Source organism: Chelonia mydas, chromosome 4 (genome assembly GCF_015237465.2).
Source record: "Chelonia mydas isolate rCheMyd1 chromosome 4, rCheMyd1.pri.v2, whole genome shotgun sequence".
NCBI lineage: Eukaryota > Metazoa > Chordata > Testudines > Cheloniidae > Chelonia > Chelonia mydas.
In genome coordinates, this window is record NC_057852.1 from 19,655,137 (window position 1) to 19,678,462 (window position 23,326).

General features: G+C 38.5%; 1 protein-coding gene across 9 annotated transcripts in view; it reads right to left on the bottom strand.

Moving 5' to 3' along the window:
* Nucleotides 1-23,326, bottom strand: part of WDFY3 (WD repeat and FYVE domain containing 3) — a 296,640-nt gene that overhangs the window by 5,981 nt on the left and 267,333 nt on the right. For all 9 annotated transcript variants that reach the window (XM_043545050.1, XM_043545054.1, XM_043545049.1 and 6 more), the window contains 13 exons: nt 22,677-22,731; nt 22,199-22,318; nt 20,311-20,428; nt 15,373-15,479; nt 14,365-14,518; nt 11,772-11,863; nt 11,234-11,446; nt 8,476-8,623; nt 6,930-7,084; nt 5,530-5,688; nt 3,392-3,571; nt 2,012-2,194; nt 1,231-1,327 (listed from right to left, as the gene is read on the bottom strand). In XM_043545050.1, the coding sequence (XP_043400985.1) occupies nt 1,231-1,327; nt 2,012-2,194; nt 3,392-3,571; nt 5,530-5,688; nt 6,930-7,084; nt 8,476-8,623; nt 11,234-11,446; nt 11,772-11,863; nt 14,365-14,518; nt 15,373-15,479; nt 20,311-20,428; nt 22,199-22,318; nt 22,677-22,731 (1,781 nt within the window). The remainder of the gene's footprint in view (nt 1-1,230; nt 1,328-2,011; nt 2,195-3,391; nt 3,572-5,529; nt 5,689-6,929; nt 7,085-8,475; nt 8,624-11,233; nt 11,447-11,771; nt 11,864-14,364; nt 14,519-15,372; nt 15,480-20,310; nt 20,429-22,198; nt 22,319-22,676; nt 22,732-23,326) is intronic.

Here is a 23,326-nt window from a genome sequence, read left to right on the forward strand (position 1 = left end):
TGGATCGGATTTTCAAAAATGCCAAATTGACTTCCAGTGGTATTTCTGCTCCAAAATCACTTAAGTGATTTTGAAAATTTCACTTATCTCTTTCCCTGGATTTCTACACCAAGATCTAAAACTTAGTTATACTCTTCCAAATCTAATTCTCTTTCCATTCCAAACGGAGACTGCAGGGTTGCAAACTGTGTCAGGGAAGACACTGCTCTTTCAGCATCATCCTTTATGACTCTCTTTTTTGAGTCTCTTGTGTGTGAGAGGGATTTATTTTCCCATCCTATCATTGTAGCATAAAAGCAGCAATCACTTACCAGAACATGCACCACTCTAACCCTTAATTTTACAGTTCTAAATCCTGTATTAAAAAAAAATCATTATTTTACATGTACATACCACATAATGCTTGATGGAAAAAGAAACAGGAGCAATAATTTCAGTAGTTTACAGCTGGCGTGATACAGAACTACAGATTTCAGCGTGGTAGCTGACCTTGAATAGTCATTCTAAAGTTTTAAAATCCGTATTAAAAAACCCATGGCTAAGATCCCAGCTGCCTACTCTTATTTCAATGAGCTATGTTTGTAGCACTTTTTAATAATCACAGAAAATGCATGTCGATAAAGTCCTGGCAGGGGAAAAGTTCAGTTTAACAAACAAACAACCCTGACAATTACTTTAAATTCAAATTTATTGAAATGTCTCAGAGTACCTACAGTTAGAGACATTAATTACATTTGATCTCACAAGACATCTTAATCTAACATTTGAATAAGGAGATGAAAAGATAGCCACCAAGAAAATGGCCATATTTAGTGTGCACTGAATTCTTTGTGAACACAAGAATAGTATCTGCTCCCAAGGACACAAGTAATACTGTTAGCAGTGTAACACTGCTTTCTTAAAAAAAAAAGTATGCTCTAGGAATAGGTTTTGGCTCAGGTATCTTACGATTAACTGTTTGTTATTGGGGTTTTTTAATACATCCACTGTTAACAGTGGAAACTGCACAAAGGGATCAGATAACGAGTTGGATTTTTTATATTAACTCATGTATAAAACATGAGTAACCATTGAAGTCAATGGAATTACACAGGCATGAAAGGAGAATCAAGTCCTCTCTCTCTTTATTAGTAGACACAAAGTGTGTGCTGTACCATGGTCTAAAATGTATCACCATTCCTGCATTTTACAGAGGTACTGAGAAAATTAAACAAAACAAAAGCAAAACACCTATTTGCGCTTCTGGACAATCCTCTTGCATTTCCAGGATCTCCACAGGCTCTGGAGCTGGTGTTTCCGGTACTTGCAAAAACTCCATCCGCCAGAACTTTGGGGTGGGAGGGGGAGACAGAGGAAGAGAAGCATAAGATAAAAATTTATATCTTCATAGGCTTCCTGTAAAATACTTTATTAACTAAGTCACAGTATAAGAGCAGAATATCCACATTGCCCATCACCATTTACAATATAAATCCATTTTTTAGGGGGTAGGTACCACAGTGGGTTCTCACCTCTGGAAATCAAACCCAGATCACAAATGAATGAATTCTGCAGCATCAGCCCAGTTTTCATGAAAAAGCCACGAGCAAGTCTCTGCTTAGGGATTGCAACAGAACAGGAGGGTTGTAAGTGGAGATACAGAGATGCTACTAGCTCTCTCCTTCTGCGAGAAAAACTGGCCCACAGAAGACTTGCAAAATAAAATTAGGGAATGAGCTCCTCAGTCTTCAGGCAGAAAGGTAGTTCAGCAGTAACCAAAACAGACTGGAAAGGGGTGAAAATTTAAACACACACACACAGAGCTGTCAATTATCACCTCACCACACACATGCATCAAAAAGTAGAAGAAAAAAACCCAGTGTGCTACAGACTGTCAGCCCAGAAAGGGCTATGTCTCGCTGCAGTTTACATCTATACAGTTTACAGTATACTTTCTCTGCAACTTTGATGTTATTTTAATCCCTGGACGGCCTCTACTGCGAGTACCTAAGCAGAGACTCCTGCTACTTACTCGGACCACTCCGTCTGAATGTCCTGTCACTATGACGTTCTGTGTGTCCCACTCGTTCATCTCAGACACACAGCAGCATAGGATTTGCTGGCTCCGTCCAGTGAAAGTGTTCACACTCACAACAGGGTTTCCATTAATACTCCACACATGGATGTAAGTGCCAGCACATGACACAATATCACCCTGATAAAGGAAACAAAACCCAAATCCTTTAAATTTCAATCTGGATCTTGGGCATTTACAAAATTACTTCATTTGAGCAGAAACATAGGACAGGATTTTTTTTTAAATGGGTGCTTACAGTTTAGACTCCTAATCCATATTTAGACATCTAAAAAAGAGGTATTCCGATTTTCTGAGCACCTAGCAGGCCTCTGATTTAGGTACTTAAATACAGGCTTAGGAAGCCTAACTTTAGGCATTCATTTTTGAAAACCTTCATCAGAGAAATACAAACCTCACAGAGACCTATGATATGTAGGTAATCTAGTAAATTGATTTGATCTCGAGCCCATCATCTTCCATGGCAGGACTATTCACAACAGTACATTTTCAGTACCTTGTCCAGTCTAGTTTTACATGTCCCAACCTATGGGGCTTCCTTTTCTGGTTTGCAGCTTTGTATTACATTAACCCTCACTTGTTATCTTGCTTTAAAAGGAGTTGAGGCTTGTTTTCACTCTCAGTTACCTTGAATTACTCTAGTACTAAACTCCAACTAAAGATGTGTGTGTGTGGACAGGAGTCAGGTTAGGAGCAACAGTTATACCCCAAGCTAAGACTGCAGTGAAGACAGGCCCTTAGTATCTCAGGGTTGATGCTTATAACAGAGCAATCTTCACTACTACATCATGCAAAGGGATAGGTCACGGTAGTTGCTATTTCAATAGCTACAGGATTTTATGATATGTTGCCCTTTCTTTATGGTTGTATAGGCTCCCTTCACTGCACAAGTATTCCTCTTTTGGACTACACTGCTCAACAAGCATTTCACATTTTCATTAGGCAGTTTGGAAGCAGCCAATTACATGGCTTTTGGGAGTAAGTTGTACAAATGTCCCAAAAGCCACTGAAGAGTTTGATGCTTTCCTTTTGTTTGAACAATATATGGTTCAATATATGAAACAATATATGGCTTAAAATATGCAACAGTAGAAAAAGGACTTAAATCAACAATGCTGTAGATATGTATATGCTTTGGAACTCTTGTGTGCACACATTCAAATAAAATCAATTAAAAAAGAAACTGGAGTGACCCTCATGAAAAAGCCTTTTGTTATCTTGTAAGAAAAACAGTTTAGGAAAACCTTTGGAAAGTCTTAATTATGATATGAATGTTTAAGTTTCTGAACATACATCATGCAGTGTATTGGTTCTTACCGTTAATTCATTTATACAAAGTGCTGAAACTGGAGCCCTGTGACCTCGGAGCTGGGTTAGAAATGATAATTTGTTCAAATCCCATATGATGCAGGTACGGTCACGTGAGCCACTCACAATTATGTGATAAGCTAGTGATGCTGTTGAGCATGTGACAGTATCAGTATGACCAAGCAATGCCTAAGAACAAAACAAACAAAAATTACTGACCATTTTAAATCAAGATTGGATGTTTTTCTAAAAGATCTGCTCTCGGGATTATTTTGGGGAATTTCTATGGCCTGTGTTAAACAGGAGGTCAGATTAGATGATGAGATGGTCTTGGAATCTATGAGATGCAGCAGAGAGTATATATTTCAAGCACAGGAATTCCTTACAGTACATTAATTCATGCAAATGGAATGGAAAATTTATTTAGATAAACTGGGACTTTCAAAAAGCAAATGATACACGTTTAAGATATAAATGGATTTCAGATAATAGGAATATTTTGAAAAGAAGGGTTTTATAGTATACTGTAAATTGTCAACCATAACACTGTGACCATTTTATTCAGTTTCTTACATAATTGCCTTTAGTACAGACTCATAACAAGACACATTATTAGGCTACTAGTACACACCTTGAGGGTGTGGTTCACCTGAGAACTGCACCAGTAATCCTCAACAGGGAGCAGTTTATTGCACACACATATATGGCATATACACAGTATGAGCTCATTTATTTAAAAAACAAACACACACCCTATTCAGTTTTTAGAGGTTTTGTGAAATAGCCTTCCACAATGAAACACGTAGGATTCTAACAGAGAGACAAAAGAAACTCCAGGGAAAAGTTATAAACACATTTCTCTCTCCTTGTTTTATTATTTTAAAAAAGTTTGACACCTTCTGCTTCCTCCAAGCCCATACCAGGATCTCAGCTGTCTATTTTCAGTATCAGTGTATGTTCCAGTGGCCATTTAAAATTTCCTATAATATAGCTCAATTGTGAATTTTAGATAGCTCCCTATTTAATTGTTAAAATAGAAAATTAGTTAAAAAGGAACTTTGGGCCATAAACTGTGAGTGAAAAAGCAGCTGGCAAATTGGAAGCAGGGGAAGATCAGAAGTGTCATTTTCTCCTCTGAAAACACTCCTGCCTTTACATCTTACTGTTATCCAAACAAGAGCCCTAGAACAGCTCTTGATTCAGGTTTTTAAGTAATAGTTAACTTAAAAGGCAGCTTTTCTAGTGCTCTAGATTGCCACAGCCTGAAGCAGCAGAGACCAGAGGAAATATTATCTTTTCCTTCAGGGATCCCAGCTCTGCACTGCTAGGAGTTGGTGCACCACAGTCATCGCCGAAGTAGTACAATGGCCACTCCGGCTATGGCTTTGGACAATGAGTGTTACACACCATATTCTAGTAGCAAATGACAGTTCTTTTAACTAACTTGTGTATTTGCTCTTACACATTAGTTAAATTGTACCTCATGAAACACTCCTGGTTATAAAGATTAGTTACCTAGAACTATGTAATATCATTTGTAAAACACTTGGGAGTTGATTCAGAGATGCAGGAGATTTCATGCTAACTTAGAGATAGCTGGCTTAGTCTAAGTACGTTATACAAAAAGCGATGTACTGAGGCAACAAAGCAAGAAACATCATAAAGCTTTTCTAACCAAATACACCCTGCTTCCCCAACACTGCACTACCAGGACTGCCAGGTTTTTGTCCTGAAAACCATTATTTTCAAATTTTGAAGAGAAGGGGTGAAAGATTTCAGTAAAATCTGACAATTCAAATGGTAGTGGAGAGTCTATCAGTGAATTTTGCAAGTTGCTGGATGCTATTTTAAATAGGTTAAAAAATTGGTGCTTATACACCATGCAGTATTTCAGAAAAGTGTTCTCTCCCCGCCCCCAGGAACACTTTCCAGTGACAAAATACCTTCACATTTTCACACATCCCCAAAACACTTTTTGCTTGGGATTCTTTTTAAAGCAAGCCACTGTTTCAGCTCCAGAGTGCTTTTATTCCGTGACTCTAGAATGGTAATCTGTTCAGTCAGAAGTTCTACTACAATGTGGAGCCACTGAGTCCCCCCTTCCTCCTCTGACCTTGGAACATGATTTTATTTATCTATTTTTTTACCTGTTTCAGAGTGAGTGTTTTAGCTTTTTCTTTGGAGGTGCCCATCTCCCACACACAAACCACTGTGCTTATTCCTCCAGTGATGACCAGTTTGGGATTTGGACAGATTGCACATAGAATCTGTCCCCATTCTGACAAACATTCATAAACAATCACTGCCTACAAAATAAAAAATAAAGACAAAGTGAAGAAGGCATACATCTAGTCTTGCAAGTTTGTTGTTGTTAGCATTAGTCTTTTCAAGGAAACTTCAGCACAGTCACCGTCATTTAACTGATCTCAGAAGTTGGCTCAGAAGAAATACATGAAAGTAACTTCAGTAAAAAAAATATATACATAGTTTGAACACCAAGAAAAAAAACAAAACACAATTTACAACTGTTTAGGATTTGAGATTAATCTATACTAAATGTTTATCATGCAATTAAATTGGAAACAATGCCAAAGCATATAGTGAGAACATTACATATTTGTTCCCGATGAACACTGGCTCTTGCAGCTAAAACAATTGTTTTCCTTCTCTCAACTCCCCTCCCATCCTGCTGCAATTCCCAGACTAGTAGCCATTATCAGGCAATACTGACCACTTCTCCAGTAGCACACAAAAGGGTTGTTTATGGCCAAAATAGGCCCGAACAAGAACCAGTCAGACGCGCCTGAATGTTAAGAAATCTGGATCCTGATCTGGATTTTAGGGATCAGGTTCCTTGCCAGGGCCAAATCCTGCATCTGTATTATTGAACAGGCAAGGCTACCAGATCGAGCCTATTATGCTAGGTACTCATTAATGTATAAGGAATAACAGTCCCTGCCCCAATGAGCTAACAATCTTGAAGACAAGACAAAATATGTGTATGAAACAAGTGGAAAAAAAAATAGGAGCTGTACAATTCTTAAGCCAATCACGAGCATCAGTTGCATCTCGCCACCAGCCTAACTGTCTCAGGTTGCAGTTTTCTCAAGAGAGTATTACATTACGCTTCTTGACATAAATGGGAATTTGCCTGAGTAAGAATTCAATAAAAAGCGAGTCTGATCTTCAATTTTTGGCCCCTAGTTTACTCAGGAGGAAGTTTCTCTCTCTTGTTTGGGTTTTCACTCTCCTACCTTCAGTGCCAACCTCTGCCACAAGATGGTGCCAAATCAGATACTGTAGATTTACAGTAGAAACCCTGAAGTTCATTCTTGTTTATTGTATTATGGAAATTAACCTTTTAGTAGCAATAGGTTAACTTGATTTTCCTATCATTCTTCAGGTGAAGACTTCAGCATAAATACTAATAAAGCAGATACAGTACAGACAAAATTCTTTCCTTTGTATGCACAATATATTTTCAGAGTTAGATTTTAGTAGAGAACACATATTAAAACATCAGAAAAACAAAATTCAGATCACAAACCTTGTCCGACTCATATGTTCCCAGTCTACAGCTGAGGTCTGCATAGCCCCAAGCAAAAGTTTTATTCCAGGTAGGTGGAATGAGAACCTTATTTTGCTCTACTGCCAGAATTCCTTTATCTGTGCAAACTATCTGGCCCACGGGCTCCTTGAGTTCTGAACAACAAACAACAACGTGTTTTATGTTACTGAAAACACACAAAAGCACAGCCATCACATAACCCTGTATAATATTGTTTGTAATTATGTGACAGCCCCCTCTGATCACAGTACAAATAACGTGATGCACCATAGAAACTGAAATCGTACACTGCTTACATTATACAAATATCAGTTTAAACTGTAATGATATCACATGTATTGTAATCCTATCAACTCTCACAGCTAAACACTATCAGTATTTGAACTGATGTCCTCGGGATGCCTAGGTACTGGCACTTCCATTGGTGGCACTCTTCCCTCTCAGTCAGAAAGGGACACCGTGTTGCTGGACATGCTGTCTTTCAGACAAAACATGGAAGTAAGAGTCTGAACACTTGTGGTCATTAAAGAGGACATGGAATTTTTTTGTACAGCAAAAACATTGATTCTAAAATCCCAGCCAAATAATTTCATTTGCCACATTTCAAATTTGATAATTATAGTCTGCCTACCTAGCTTGCCCTAGCATTTTCAAATGGAGATGGCTATTCTTCACTTGCTCTCTAAGGTGACAGTGGAGTATTGATATGCTCTGTTAAAAAGCTGCTCCTTTCTACCCCAGAGGTGGATGCTTTTCAATCGTGAATGAAGTAATCACTAGAATATCCCTTACCTAATTCACATCAAGTTTGTAAAGTGTTCAATATCTTCAGCTGGAAAACATGATATACGTGCTACATATAATTTATTAATGAATATTTTAGAACATGTCAGTTGGAACCCAATTAAATTTAAAAATGAGTTATTAACTATTTTTATAATTTTACTATCTTCTTGTGGCTGAAAAAATTAAAGCCAGACATGAGCAGGACATGACACTATTGCTTCTGTGTGGCTACTGACAGTACCATTTCTTGCCAGTATCCAAAATGATCCTTGGAAGTCTTGAGAAAGTACTTTTCTCCCATGGTAACACACAAAAACTGAGGTTCTGTGGGGCACTCAAGCTAGATTTAAACATTTTAGATTGTGGGTGGGGCACCCTCAGTAGCAGGTTCTCAGCTCTGGAATTTGCTTCCCTTGATGGTTTCAGACAGTTCGTTGAAATTAAACACAAGGTGTTAAACTTTAGGGTGTGGCTTAAGGCTCATTCTTTCCCCTTCAGGCCTTGTTCATGAAACAGTTAAATTTAGTTAAAATTGGTACAACTTTCTTGCATAGACAAGGCCTAACTCAAGTGGAATTGGGGCCTCTCAGAATCTTAGAGGATTGGAGTGTTAAATCTGGAACTCTAGTGGAGTATGAAACCCAAGAGGTAAGAAAAATCAGAAAAAGGAACATTTATTTAGCTAGAACTATGAACACTCTAGCAAGAAACCAGGAGTAAGTACTGTGGTGAGTTTTACCTTTTACAGGTGCAAGGGAAGGCCTCAGGTTGTCTAAATGATGAAAAAAGATCTTGTCATTTGTGGAACCTGGGGGGACAGACATTCCAACTACATCTCCATTGATTCGGCTTCTAACTCGCTTTGGTGGGTGTGGTTTTTTAAATAGCTGCAATATGTGGGACAGGAAATCAAACACGAGTTAGTGACAAGATTATAGATTCCCATCAGCAAAGACTTTTAAAGTTTACCAACAGTATCAGATTTACTTTAAAAAAATGCTACACATTAGCAAATGTACATAAAGTTCCTCTTATATTTTATACATGTTTTTGTTAAATATTCAAGAAAAATACAAACCCCAACTAGAATGCAATGAGCGATACATTTTTCATCAGGATTTTACTTTTCAGAAAACAATTAAAATAGCCAAGTTGCTGTTTACAATGATTTTACATTCTTATTTCAGACAAACAGAGAACTTCCTTTTGGCTTTGTTGGCTGATGAAGCAGTATCATAATATTGCTATCAGTATGATAAATATACAGGTAACAAATATTGAAGAATGCATCCAGTTTTCAGAAGTCTCTGCTGAAAAATCTAGGGCAAAAATAAGTTATTCTCCATCCTTTCACTTACTGCTATTGTTGGATTTTTACATTTAAAGTACGCAGAATGAACGAGCAAAATTCTCTGTTGAGGTTATTAAAATCAGCTTCCTCTATAGTGCAGTCTGCGTTCTGGAACACATGTGCCTTGTATGTAGGACAGCTATATTTTACTATAAAGATTGAGCTTTTGAACCCTGTTGACCAAGGTATATCCAGTTTACAAGTGCATGTTTCAATGGGTAGGAACAACATATCATTGGATTAAGGACCATCTCTAAAATGCTAGCTAATAGCAGAGGGCAATTTTGTGAAGGGAAGACAGATAAATGAATTTAGGTCTATAAATATTACTACATTTATCATAATCTGAACTACAAACTGGTACTTTTTCAAAGTTAAACTATGTAAATATATCCCACAAACACCAGGCCACATTGTTGGAATAACACAGACAATCAAAGGGTAGAAAAGAGTCTCAGTGGGCAGGGAGGAGTTGATTATAGATGACACAGAAGAATCAGATTCCACCTCACAATTGTTCTTAGCCAATCATGTGATGATGAGTCAGTAATTTTCTAATGTGTACCACCTTCTGTGTCAACACTGATCTCCTGAGCAATGTTAAGCAGACTGTGGTTGGAAATGGCCCATCAGAGGTGAAGACAGGGTCCGGGACTTGTCCTGCTCTGCATGTGCCGTGGCTCCGCGCGGCTTCCGGAAGCAGCAGCATGTCCCCCCTCTGGTCCTACGGGTTGGGGCAGCCAGGAGGCTCCGCACACTGCCCCTGCCCCAAGCGCCGCCCCCAAAACTCCCATTGGTCGGGAACCGTGAGCATTCATGGCCCGCCATACAATTTCCATATCCAGATATGGCCGTCAGGCCACAAGTTTGTCCACCCCTAGTCTAGTGGGGACCATCCAAAGTTTCAGAGTGGCATCCGCATTTTAGGATGCTTATCCAAACTCTAAATATTGAGGAATTTCCCCTCACTGGTTTTCTATGTAGTTTTGCTTTACTGACAGTTGGGTTTGCTGCACTTCTGATTGTGAAATATGACAAACTGATGCAACCTACACTACTCCTCTGCCACCTTTGGGAAGGTATTAAAAGTACGTGTATATTCCCAGTCCAAGCATGGGAAATACCTGCTGATATCAATAATACCTCACCTAATGGTAACAAGGCAAAAGGAAACTTTTCAGGGGGTACCTATTGTACGTATGGCAAACCCGAACTCCTTTATCCAAGGGAAATTCAATAAACTTTCCTTTTGGTATTTAATAATTTACAATGACCTTTCAAAGAGAATTTCACCACCCTTCAAAGCTTCAATCCTTTTTGTTTTTAAAGGTTGCCTCTAAATTCTGCCATTCAATTCTAGCTAGTGGTTTATGCCAGCCCTGCCAGAACCAATGTTTTTAAAGCAATTATTTAATAATTTATTTTCAACAGCTACAGTACAAATAATAAGAACATAAGAACGGCCATACTGGGTCAGACTAAAGGTCCATCTAGCCCAGTATCCTGTCTTTGACAGTGGCCAGTGCCAGGTGCCCCAGAAGGAATGAACAGAACAGGTAATCATCAAGCGATCCAACCTCTGTTGCCCATTCCCAGCTTCCGGGAATGAGAAGGTGCCACAGAAAACTAAGCAACCACGTTAAAAAGAAAAAAAGGGAAATGATGTATTCCTAACTAAATTTACTACAAGACAACTTGAACAATTAAATTTCCTGTGCACTATGTTGCAACTGTATTCTATCACATAGCAAAAAGCCCTGGAAGAATTTATACAGCACTACCCTTTGCAGTAACACACTGGCTCTCTGATGATTTGTTGTTTTTTAAGCTCCTCCATAAGCTCTTGCCTCTACTTTTGGAGCATGAGGAAAAAGGGAGAAATCTCAAGTCTTACTGACAAAACCCAAAGTTGATGTTAGATGCATTGAAAATGGGTTCATATGTAAGTGTACATTTTCTGCAAATGTATTTACAACCACAAAATTTGCACTTAAGTTCCAGACAAAAAACAGAAATGCACACTAGAAACTTAAATACCAAATATGTTTTGACTGGAATTACACCTTTTTATATTAAAGCATTTGGAAATTCTTGGATTTGAATATTTTCTGGCATATAGTTACAATAGGTTAAAGAACATCCTCACCTGTTTGGGTATCTGCCCAAAGTTATTAATGAATCCTATGGTAGCTGTCTCTTTTAATGGGTCATTTATGTTGTATATATCCACTTGCCCCTCATAAAAGAGATGATGGAAGACATTTACAGCTTCTACTGCAGCAGGGCCTTGCTGTTTATAACCAAAGATTAAGTCAATCCATTCATGCAGATGTGCGCTCACAAAATCACATTCCAAAGCCTGTAATTCAAAATGTATGCATTAAACTGAGCAGATAGTCACTGACTGAGTCTATTATCTGACTGTGGTGGATGAAATTACACAAAGTATTTGATATGTTTAAAGGAAAAGCAGTATAATAGCACCTTATTAGCTGCCTCAGCCAATACTGATACCAAGAGCAAATGGAGGACCATTGGTTCTTTAGTCCATCAGCATGCCAGGGTACCTCCCCAAGATGCACTTCAAATAGAAAAGTCACCACAAAGGATGCATTGAGCTCCCTAGACTGGTATTTAAGTCCAAATAAACTTTCTACATTTTTTATTATTAAAATGTTTATTACCTCCCGATGAACTCTAATAAATTCCCGAGGATCTCCCTTTGCCCATGGGGGAAGTATCACATCTCCAAGCTTAGTGCCATTCTGTTTGCAACCTACAAAATAAATTGAAGTTTTAAAAGCAAAAAAGACAGTGATGCATCTCAATACAAGAAAAAACAAAAATCATATCACAATTACAATGGCACATGCTTTATAAAGTTAGTGATTCAAGAAATTTCTCAGTATTTTTTACTGTTGTTTCTAATAGCCGCTTAGAAGCCCGAAAGTTGTGTCCTTACTGGAAACATGTTTCTCCATTGGGTACATATTTTTTTATATAGCGTTGTTTGTGAGTGCTTGAACTATTTGTAATTTTTAAAAATATAAAATAAAGACACTTGAAGTTATTTCAGGGAACAGGGTAGACACATAGAATTATATGTTCCTTGCGCATATATATAAAAAGAGATAATTTCAGTTTCCCATCCTTTAACGCCCCTTTAAAATGTAAGTTTAATAGGTTTTTAGCTATGAGGATTTATTTGATGGTTATCTAACCTTCTGAGAATTTTGAATAATGGTCCAGTTACCTTAATAGTTTTCACTACAGAGAAGCTAAACACAGTCTTTAGCCCTTCCTAATAACGAGGTTTTTAGAACTTTAATTTCATCTTACTATAGCTGTATTTTCTATTTAAATGGTTCTGTGCCACATGGTAGATATTTTGTTAGGTATGATGTCTTTGTAGAATAATGGAAACAGCCCATGCAACAGCCTCTTGCAGCCATACCACAACCAGGATCCTTTTTGCATATTTGGCTTGTACTGAATAATGACTGGGTTTTTTAAAAAACAACTTCAGAAAGCTCTACTCCATCCTTTCAAACGCACACACGCACAAGTTTTAAAAATACAAAATGAGAAATATCAGAATATGAAGATAAATTTCTCGGATGGAGTGACCTTTTGGATGTTCATTTTAGTAGACTTTCTTTACAGTCACTTTTTGAAAGTTTTACACTTTTTGATAGTTTAAACCTGTCTGGTTTTAAGTAAGGGAGGACTAGCAGGTGTCAAATGACTAATTACTGAATTCAGTGCATTTTCAGTGATTTATATGCCAACAGGCTGTATAACAGAAGAAAATAATCCTGAGATGAAATGCTGTAACAGCAAACAGTAAAAAGGCATCCCACTGGTAGAATCACGCCGTGATTCATTTTCTCCATATAAGGAAGACTTTTTAAACTACCAGAATATATTCATATACTGGGTCCTCCGCTGTAAACCTTGAAGGACTGTTTCTTCAACCTTTTTTCACATTGAGAAGTACTACAAAAGTCCCACTCTTGAATTCATGGGATTATGCTTGTAAATACCACTTAATATAAATAAGGCTTGCAGAACTGGACCCTGAATCTTTTATTCACAGAAGTTTCAATTTTGTTGAAAAACAAATTGAAAAGGGATAGAAATGTGAGTTTTAGAATATAAGATAGCCTGTGATAAAGGTTAAGAGGAAACTTTCCCTAAGATCATATGTCTGAATGCATCTGATGAAGTGAGCTGTAGCTCACGAAAGCTTATGCTCAAATAAATTTGTTTGTCTCTAAGATGCCAAAAGTCCTCCTTTTCTTTTTGCGGATACAGACTAACACGGCTGCTACTCTGAAATATGTCTGAACAGATACAGTAACTGCTATGTTCTTGGGTCTGAATGTGTCATTAGAGAGCCTTGGTTCAAGCTTCTAAACTCTTAGGAAATATTCTGCACCAATGATTTTGATTTTTAAAAGATGCGGATGGTTCGTAATTCCTGTTATTGAATTTGCAGCATAGAACTTGAAAAAACTAAAGAGTTAATCTCATAACAAATAATATGACGCTATGGCAACACTAATATTTGTCTCACATCAGTTATTTTATCTTTCAGAGATCTGACCTGCCAGTAGTTGAGCAAAATTTCACTGCAGTTGAATAAATAACTAACAGTGGAAATTACCTATCAAGCTTTAAACACATTTCAGCTACTTTCCCTTAAAGAACTTCACTCCTAGAAGTCTAAATATCAAAACTGACAAACACATTATGCAAACCTTAGGTTATGTCTGTCCTTTAAGCACTTTTGGCCTGAGTATTGAAACACTACTTTAAGACTGGTAGATGGATTATATGGCAGAAAAATATAGTAATCAGAAATTCTCCTACCAAAGCAAGATTTGCTGAATGCATGAGTTCTAATAAAAATGCTTCCCTTGGAAACGTAAATTTATCGTTCAATTTAATTTCTAAAATGCAGTTTTATATGAGTTGTTAAAATGAATATTTGGTGTTTGAGAAAACATCTTCATTCATCTAAAAGAAAAAGTCAAGAGTTACAAACGCACTGTCCAGATTTCCCTATATAATTGCACACAAACACACAGCATTGGGAAATGCATATTCCCATAATCAAAAGATAACTGAGGCCCAGTTCCAGTAAGCCATCTGCCATTTTCTTACCCTGTTACATAAATCTTTGTTACATACATTTTACTGAACTTGTTTTATGTCTGGACCAGCTTTCACTGTTTTCACATCCATAACATGATACGAGCAGCAGCTTTTGCCTACCTAGATCAAAGTTATTGGAGTTAAGCAGAAACTCCGGGAGGTAAAAGAATTCTGGGATGAGTTCCTTTACATCTGCCATGTTGTGCTTTGATGCTGAATACCAGGCTTCACGCACACTGTGAAACATTCTGTCAGCCAGGTCAAAGTGGCCACCCTGTAGAATGAAATGAGAAGCATCTTTATACCAGAACATTTTTCAGCCCAGCAGACTCAGCCAAGATCTATAACACTGTAAAATAAAACCATTTGGTAATGCTTTATCTTAGTCAAATAAATACAATAATAAAAAAGGAAAAAACCTCTCCTGCAACAAAAGGGTCTAAAACTATGTTTTTTTCTATCGGTTGCTATAATCTTTCTTTGCAATAATGCTAAATATGAAGCATAAAAATATAAATCTACAGGATTTTTTTTGTTTAAAAAAAAAAATCTAGCCTTATTCCAAATATTAGTCTTTTTGGTTGAAATGCTGGCCCAAAGAAAATAAATGTTCTTGCCTGATGGTTTCCAGCTAAGAAAATATTTAAAATGTAGCACTGTGAACCCAATTAATTTTCAAGCTCTCAGAAAATTCCAGGCTGTGCTAATGTTTGGTTAATTTGACTCTTAATACTACACTGACAAATCAGTTTAACAAATTAGTCATTAAACACTTGAGAAGCAAATAAGGGAAACTAATGCACGAGTTCTTTTACCAACAGATGAAGTAGGATTTGAACTATTACTTTATTGAATAAAAAGCTGTTTTTTCTCTGTTTAGTTTTCGTCCAGCGTACATTTTCAAAACGTTCAGACTTCCATCTGAAGGATCATATACATCTGCCCATGAAATCTCTTTGCTATTCTAAAGAGAGTAACCATCACCAAGAAGAAAACAATGCCGCTACAGCACTTCCTTTCTTCTGCCATGCTCAGTGAGAATCAAGTTACAAGATGATTCACATTTTTACCCATTTTCAAATTTAAACAAGACAGAAACAGAGAAAAATGAAATCTCACACAATTTACCTGTAACCTTAAGAATATCTGTGTAAAAGGCTCCATTCGGACAAGATAAGAGGCCACTATCATGGCAGATGAATAGTGAGTACCATAATGATAAGCTGGAGTTTCCCCTGATAAAGAAAAATTAGAAGTCATAAATGAAGAGGAAATAAAGAGGAAATGTTCATGATAAAATCTGCAGTAAATTAAGAAATTAATAGGTTTAAGAAGTGCTAGACTGTGAGAACAGTAAGACCCTGAACACATTAAAAACTGGTATTTGCAGCTTTCATATGTGCGGAACTAAGACTATTTAAACTTTATGATTTGACATTGAAACCACTTACTTAAACTTTGGCAGTAATCCACTAGTCATAATTCAACAGTCTTTTGCCCAGCAACACTGCACATTAAGCAGTTTTATACTTTGAATAATTGAAACATTCCAAGACAGTTACAATTACTTCTTCTAAAGGAGAATTTTTACTTTTAGTCTGTTCTAAGATGTGGAATTAAAGGCTTAGTGCTCTAATATTTCTCAGAATTGCTGACTACAGATTTTGTAAAGATTTTATTTTATTCATTTGCTGGCAACAACAAGCCATCTGTACAAATGTCTTCACACAATTCTGCTGGATGTTCAAAAATGTAACTCTGCCACCTGCTGGTATTGGACAGTGCAGTAACTTTAGAACAGTGGTCCTCAAACTTCTGGTATTGACCTATTAAAGTTGCAGTTAAACTAAGGGCTGGGGAAAGCCAACAGATGTGAAGGAGCACAAGGTTTGGACAGATGCATCCCTCAGAGGAGGATTTATTAACAGGGATTCTCTATATCCTAGTAAAGAGGAGAGGATAGAAGCTGATAAAGTACAGGTAGGAGCTGAAGAGAAACAGTCAAAAGAAAGAGTCCCATTCAATTACATTACAGGAAGGCAGACAGCTAAATATTGAAAAATTTGATAAGTGCTTGTATACAAATGCTAGATGTCTAAGTATGAAGACAGGTGAACCTGAGTGCCTGGTATTAAATGAGAATGTCAGTGTAATAGGAATCACAGAAACTTGGCAGAACAATGATAATGAATGGAGAAGGTAATACCAGGGTACAAAATATATAGGAATGACTATATGAAAACAGTCAAATAGAGCAAAAGTCCTAAATGAACCAAGGTGTACCACAGAATCTCTATTGTTAGAAATCCAGGCTTCAATAAGAATATAGCAGTAGGAATATGCTACTGACCACCTGACCAGGATGGTGATGGTGAAATACTCCAGGAGATTAGAAAAGCTACAAAAATAGAAAATTCAATAATAATGGGGGATTTCAACTATCCCCCTATTGGCTGGATATGTGTCACCTCAGGAAGAAATAAAATAAAATTTGTAGACACCATTAATGACAGCTTGTTGTAGCAGCTAGCCATGGAACCCACAAGGAGAGAGGCAATTCTTGATTTAGTCCTAAAGTGGTGCACTGGATCTGGCCCAAGAGATGAATATAGCGGAGCCACTTGGCAAGAGACACCATAATGTAATTAAATTTAACGTTCTGGTGGGTGGGAGAGGGGGATACCAAAGAAGCCCACCACTTCAGAACTTCAGAACTTCAGAACTTCAGAACTTCAGAACTTCAGAAAGGGGAACTATAAAAAAATGAGGAAGCAAGTGAAACGGAAATTTATAGGAACTGTCACAAGAGTGAAATGCCTGCAAGCTACATGGAAACTTTTTAAAAACACCATAATAGAAGCTCAAATTAAAATTATACCCCAAATAAAAAAAAAAATGTAAGAGGACCAAAAAAGTGCCACTATGGCTAAACAACAGAGTAAAAGAGGCAGTTAGAGGCAAAATGGCATCCTTTAAAAATTGGAAGTCAAATCCTACTGAGGAAAACAGAAAGGAACATGAACTCTGGCAAGTCTAGTGTAGAAGTATAATTAGGCAGGCCAAAAAAGATTTTGAAGAGCAACTAGCAAATGATAAAAAAAAAATTTTTTTTGGTTAATTTTTGGAACTACATCAGAAGCAGGAAGTCTGCCAAATCATCAATGGGGCCACCACTGGATGAATAAGATGCTAAAGGAGCACTCAGGAAAGACAAGGCCATTGTGGAGAAGCTAAATTAATTCTTTGCACTGGTATTCACTGTAGAGGATGTGAGGAAGATTCCCACACCTAAACCATTCTTTTTAGGTGACAAATCTGAGGAACTGTCCCAGATTGTGGGGTCAATAGAGGAGGTTTTGGACAAACTGAGAATTAAAGAAAGATAAGTCACCAAGAGCAGGTGGTATTCACCCAAGAGTTCTGAAAGAACTCAAATATGAAACTGCCAAACTACTAACTGCGATATGAAATCTATTGCTTACATCAGCTCCTGTACTAGACAGCTAATGTAATGCTGATTTTTAAAAAAGTCTCCAGGGATGATCCTGACAATTACAGGCTGGTAAACCTAATTTCAGTAGCAGGAAAATTGGTCAAAACCATAGTAAAGAAGAGAATCATCAGACACATAGGTGAGCACAATATGTTGGGGAAGAGTCAAATGGCTTTAATAAAGGGAAATCATGCCTCACCAATCTATTAGAATTCTTTGAGGAGGGTCAACAAAAACATGTGGACAAGGATGATTCAGTGGATATAATGTACTTGGACTTTCAGAAAGTCTTTGACAAGGTCCCTCACCAAAGGCTCTTAAGCAAAGTAAGCAGTCATGAAGATGAGAGAAAAGGTCCTCTCATGGATCAGTAACTGGTTAAAAGACAGGAAACAAAGTGTAGGAATAAATAGTCACAATGGAAAGAGGATCTGTTCTGGGACTAGTGCTGTTCAACATATTCATAAATGATCTGGAAAAAGGGATAAATAGTGAGGTGGCACAGTTTGCAGACAATGCAAAAATCAACCAAGACAGTTAAGTCCAAAGCTGACTGTGAAGAGTTTTACAAAGGGATCTCATGAAACTGGGTGACTGGGCAATAAAATGGCAGATAAAATTCAATGTTGATAAATGCAAAGTAATGCACACTGGAAAACATAATCCCAACTCTACGTACAAAATGATGGGGGTCTAAATTAGTTGTTACCACTGACGAAAGAGATGTTGGCCTCATCACAGATAGTTCACTATTCAGAAAGAAACAGGATAATAAAACAGTAAATATCATAATGTCACTAGATAAATCCAGGGTACGCCTAAACCTTGAATACTCCTTGCAGTTCTGGTCACCCCATCTCAAAAAATATATTTTAGAATTGGAAAAGGTACAGAAAAGGACAACAAAAACGGTTAGGAGATGGAACAGCTTCCATTAGAGGAGAGATTAAGACGTCTGGGACTGTTCAGCTGGGAAAAGAGACGACTAAGGGGGGGATATGATAGAGGCCTATAAAAGCATGAATGGTGTGGAGAAAACGAATAAGGAAGTATTATTTATCCTTTCACATAGGCAGCCAGTTTAAAACAAATAAAAGGAAGTACTTCTTTACACAATGCATAGTTAATCTGTGGAACTCATTGCTAGGGGATGTTGTGAAGGCCAAAAGGTTCAAAAAAGTATTAGATAAATTCACGGAGGATAGATCTATCAATTGCTATTAGCCAACATGGTCAGGGATGCAACCCCATTCTCTGGGTGTCTCTAAGCCTCTGATTGCCAGAAACTGGGACTGGATGACAGATGGATCACTGAAAAAATTGCCCTGTTTTGTTAATTCCTTCTGAAGAACCTGGCTCCGCCCACTGCTGGAAGACAATATACTGGGCTACATAGACCATTGGTCTGACTCAGTATGGCCATTCTTATGTTCTTGAATCAGAAAATTCTTATCTGAAAAAACGGCATAATAGGAAGGGAGTGCAGTATAACAATAATAGTTTAGACACATGCACAGATCATATTTTTAATATTTAAGGGAATTATTCTAAAATTGAGAAAAAATATCAAATCTAACTCAGTTCTAGGGGGCATTTTGCATACTTTAAAGGAGTCATATAAAGAGACTGATTGCATTTATTATCTTCTTCAGATGAATGAGTACTTAGTAAATACATGCACTGAGAACTGAATGTATAAGCTGTATAAGATCTATCTATGCAAAAAGATTCCTATTTGCCTTGTTTATTTTATTCAGCAGTTCTGAAGCTGTGGTCTGTGAAAAGCTGCCTGGTCATATGACAGTGGTTTTATTTATTTCTAGCTGCTAGATTACATTAAAAACTGCTCAAAATATATTGCTTTTCTAATATTACTTTTTCATGTAAACAACTAGTTCCACAGGGATGCTATGTGATCACAATCAGGAGGATAGGTGGTCCATGAGATACTCTCTCTATTAACATGTGGTCTGTAGTATGGAAGAGTTTGAAAACTCCTGCTTGCTTTTTTTTTTTTTTTTTTTTTTTTTGGCAGCAATTAGGATTTCTTAATGTAGTATTCTGCATATCCTTGATGGACTGAATCATGTCTCTCCTTTTTGCACTGGCACAGGCAGAAATGCCATACAAACCAAGTGAGGCATTCATCCCTGTGCTGGTGCTGACTTTGGTGTTAGCACCAAAGGGGGAGGGTGTGTACATTCCCTAGAGCAGGTAAGAACAGCTCTGAGGGCTGCCTTAACTTGGGTCACTGTAACTACCAGGGAAGATGGGCATAGAAATAACCAAGTCTTTAGCAGCCTCCCACACCAGTGACACCTGTGTGGGAAGAGTAGATCTCTAAGTTGGGGTATTCCCCTGTGGGGGCCTCAGAGTTGCTGTGTGGCCACATTTAAAAGGGACAAAGGCATAAAGTGGCCACACCACACCCTTTTTTGCCCTCCCACAGTGTCTGGTATGCACATAAGCAAAAGGTGTTTAGGGGGTTCTTGGAGGAAGAAGACAGGCACATTGACTAACTTCAAATGTGCCCATCTCTGCTCTTCAAGATCTGCATGTGTACAATCACTTACCATTAGGATCTTCCCAATCTTTGTATCTCTTTTTGTACTGTGCTAATCTTTCCTCTGTCTGTGCTCCCATTGGTTTGGCCAGGTTTCTGAACGTCTTGGGATTAGTAAGATCCAGTTCCTTTTAAAACAAACAAATACAGATTCTTAAAAGCACTCTGCACTGGCTGATCAAGACGAGCAGCCTTATGAGCTAGATGGTATTTATCGTTTCCTTCTAGAGCCTCATATTGTAAGCAGTAGCAATTATTTAGCTCATCCAATTAGTTGTGCTTTTCTAAATAATTGTTCAGCCTAATTCAAGAAAATATCTTTACTACATTCTAATAGTGGGTGTGCTTTATGTCTCCCCACTTTCCTCGCAAAAGCTACCCTCAGCAGCAGGTCTTCATCACAGCACCTTATGCCCACCCTTCGGTACAAAACTGACTAGCCAGAGGTATTGCCCAAACTAATACTAATATCACTTTTTCCCCTTTTCCAAAACTAAGTTCATCACTTTCATAAGGTTGGGGCTAAACTCCCTGAGAGACTTTGCAATGTCTCCCAAACAGGGATGCTTCAGACGTTCTCAATCTTTTTCTTTCTGAGCGCCTTCCCCACAAATGATATAAAACCTCCAGGGCCCAGCGGGAGAGTAGGAGCTCCGGGTTGGGTGGGGACAGGCCCCTCGGGCATAGGCGTAGTTTGACTTCTATTTTGAAGGGGTGGAGGGCACAGGCCAGTTGGGTTCAAGCCAGCTCCACACAGCAGGGTCTGGGGAGGGAGCTCCTCCTCTACCCCGACTCACCTCAGCAGGCCACCCAGCCTATCTGGGTTCTGGGCAGTGCAACCAAAAATTATAAGAAAAGGGATGGTGGGGGAGGGGGGGGGGGCGCTCAGTTCAAAAAGTTTGAAAACAGCTCAGGGTGCGTTGGGGGCGGGCGGGGATAGCTAGGAGCTGTGTGCCGGCAGGGGGGTAACTCCAGGTACAGGGAGGGGCTGGCTAGGGGCTCTGTGTGGGCAGGAGGGTAGCTCAGGGTGCAGGGAGAGGGGTACCTAGGGGCTGTGTGCGGGTAGGGGGCTAGCTCAGGGTGCAGGCAGGGGGTAATTAGGGGCTACGTGAGGGCAGGGGGCTAGCTCAGGGTGTAGGGAGGGGTGTAGCCAGGGACTGTGTCCGAATTGGGGGGGTAGCTCAGAGTGCAGGGAGAGGGGTAACTAGGGGCTGTGTGCAGGCAGGGGGTAGCTCATGGTGCAGGGAGATGGGTAGCTACGGGCTGCGTGCAGGCGGGGGTGGGTAGCTCAGAGTGCAGGCAGGGAGTAGCTAGAGGCTGTGTGCAAGTTGGGGGGTAGCTCATGGTGCAGGGAGGGGGTAGCTATGGGCTGTTTGCTTCAGCCCTGTCGGGGGAGCCAGTGACTGGGGCTTCAGCTGCACGGGGGGTGCTGGGGCTCGGGGTCTGGATTTCAGCTGCAGGGCTTCGCGGACCGCTGGCTGAGAACCGCTGCGCTATGTCACAAAAGCCACAGGGAAACAGTTTAGAAAATTATGGCGGAGATTTACAAGAAACAACTTGTAAAAGCATCACTGCATTTGTGTCCATGTCAATCACCAGGCCAGCATGCAAAAAAACTTGGGGCTGCAATGAGCTCTTTGTAAACAGTCCTCCTTGTCTGTGCAGAGCTGCATTAACTTCAGTGGGACTCTGCACAGTGGGACTCAGGGGTCAAAGCCTGCGTGGAGCTCATTGTAGGAATATGTGTAGTGGCATAAGAAAGTAAACAAATTAAAGATTTGGAAAATGGAATAGGTCCCAGCTCCATTGAGGTAATGTGAACCAACTATAATGTTAGCACACCTTAAAAATAAACATGTACAAATATTAGCATGACATAGATAAGTTTTCATATTTACCGCCGAATCATAGTCTGCAAGGATCCAGGGGAAGACAGGGTACTGCATGAGATCATTATAGGATCTGCCAGCCAGAGTGTTCAAGTGCATCAGGTACTGGAAATTACTGATTTCTCCTCTCTTAAAAAGGATAAATATTAGCATTTTAGTTCATTTTAGAATAATCAAACACTTAAATTGGCAGATCTTCACTGTGGTCAGCTCTCTAACAAGGTAGAAACTACAGCATAAAAGTTTTGGGAAAATTCTCTCTCTCTGATATTTACTGCATTGTTTTGTCTCACACTTCTAATGGTGCAAACAGTTTTTGTTTCTTTCAAAATACTGCAAAACAATTTGCTGTGGAGAGGAGTGTTCCGGGGTACTATATTTTTCAACCTACTGAACATGAGCAAATTTTATTCAAATATTTCATTGCATATGACTATAAATTTTGGCTCTTCCTACAATATAAGCACAGTAAAACCCTCATACTTACCTCCCATCTTTGTGTCACAGATTTCTCTCCCACTAGAGTACTAAGCAAGCCAGACCTAATCGGAATAAGGAAGTGTCAGTGTTTTTCTATTGAGCAGCAATATTGTGGCTGCAGCTTTGTAACATGGTACAAAACTTAAAGCACTAGAATTTGAATACCTAAATTTTAATCTGTAGAATTATAACAATTACAGTACCAATGATTTGCTACTGCTATACCTTACCAATGTTGTACAATGCCTATCAAATTGATGTCTACATAAATCAGTGCACAAATGTTAGCTGACTTCTGAACAAAGGTAATTAAAACATTTAACTATGCATTTCAGTGCAAGGACAAATTAACCTTATAAGACCCACATTAAGAACAGCTATTTAATACCTTGTATCAAGTTCTTTTCATGCTGAAATCTATTTAACAGTAAACAAATTAATTTATTAAGAATGTTAATTCACATAATATACATAACTTTTGTTGGAAAATAGTGGTGCCAACAGGATTTGTACGTTAAAGGCAATTTGTAAAATCAAAAGTTTTATGTGAATTCCCCTTTTCTTTTTCTCATTAACAACTTCCTGATGATCAGCATTTTTAGACCTAGCATCTCCAATCACTCTTGTTGGTCTGGCTCAAGGCAGTGCAGTTCAGCA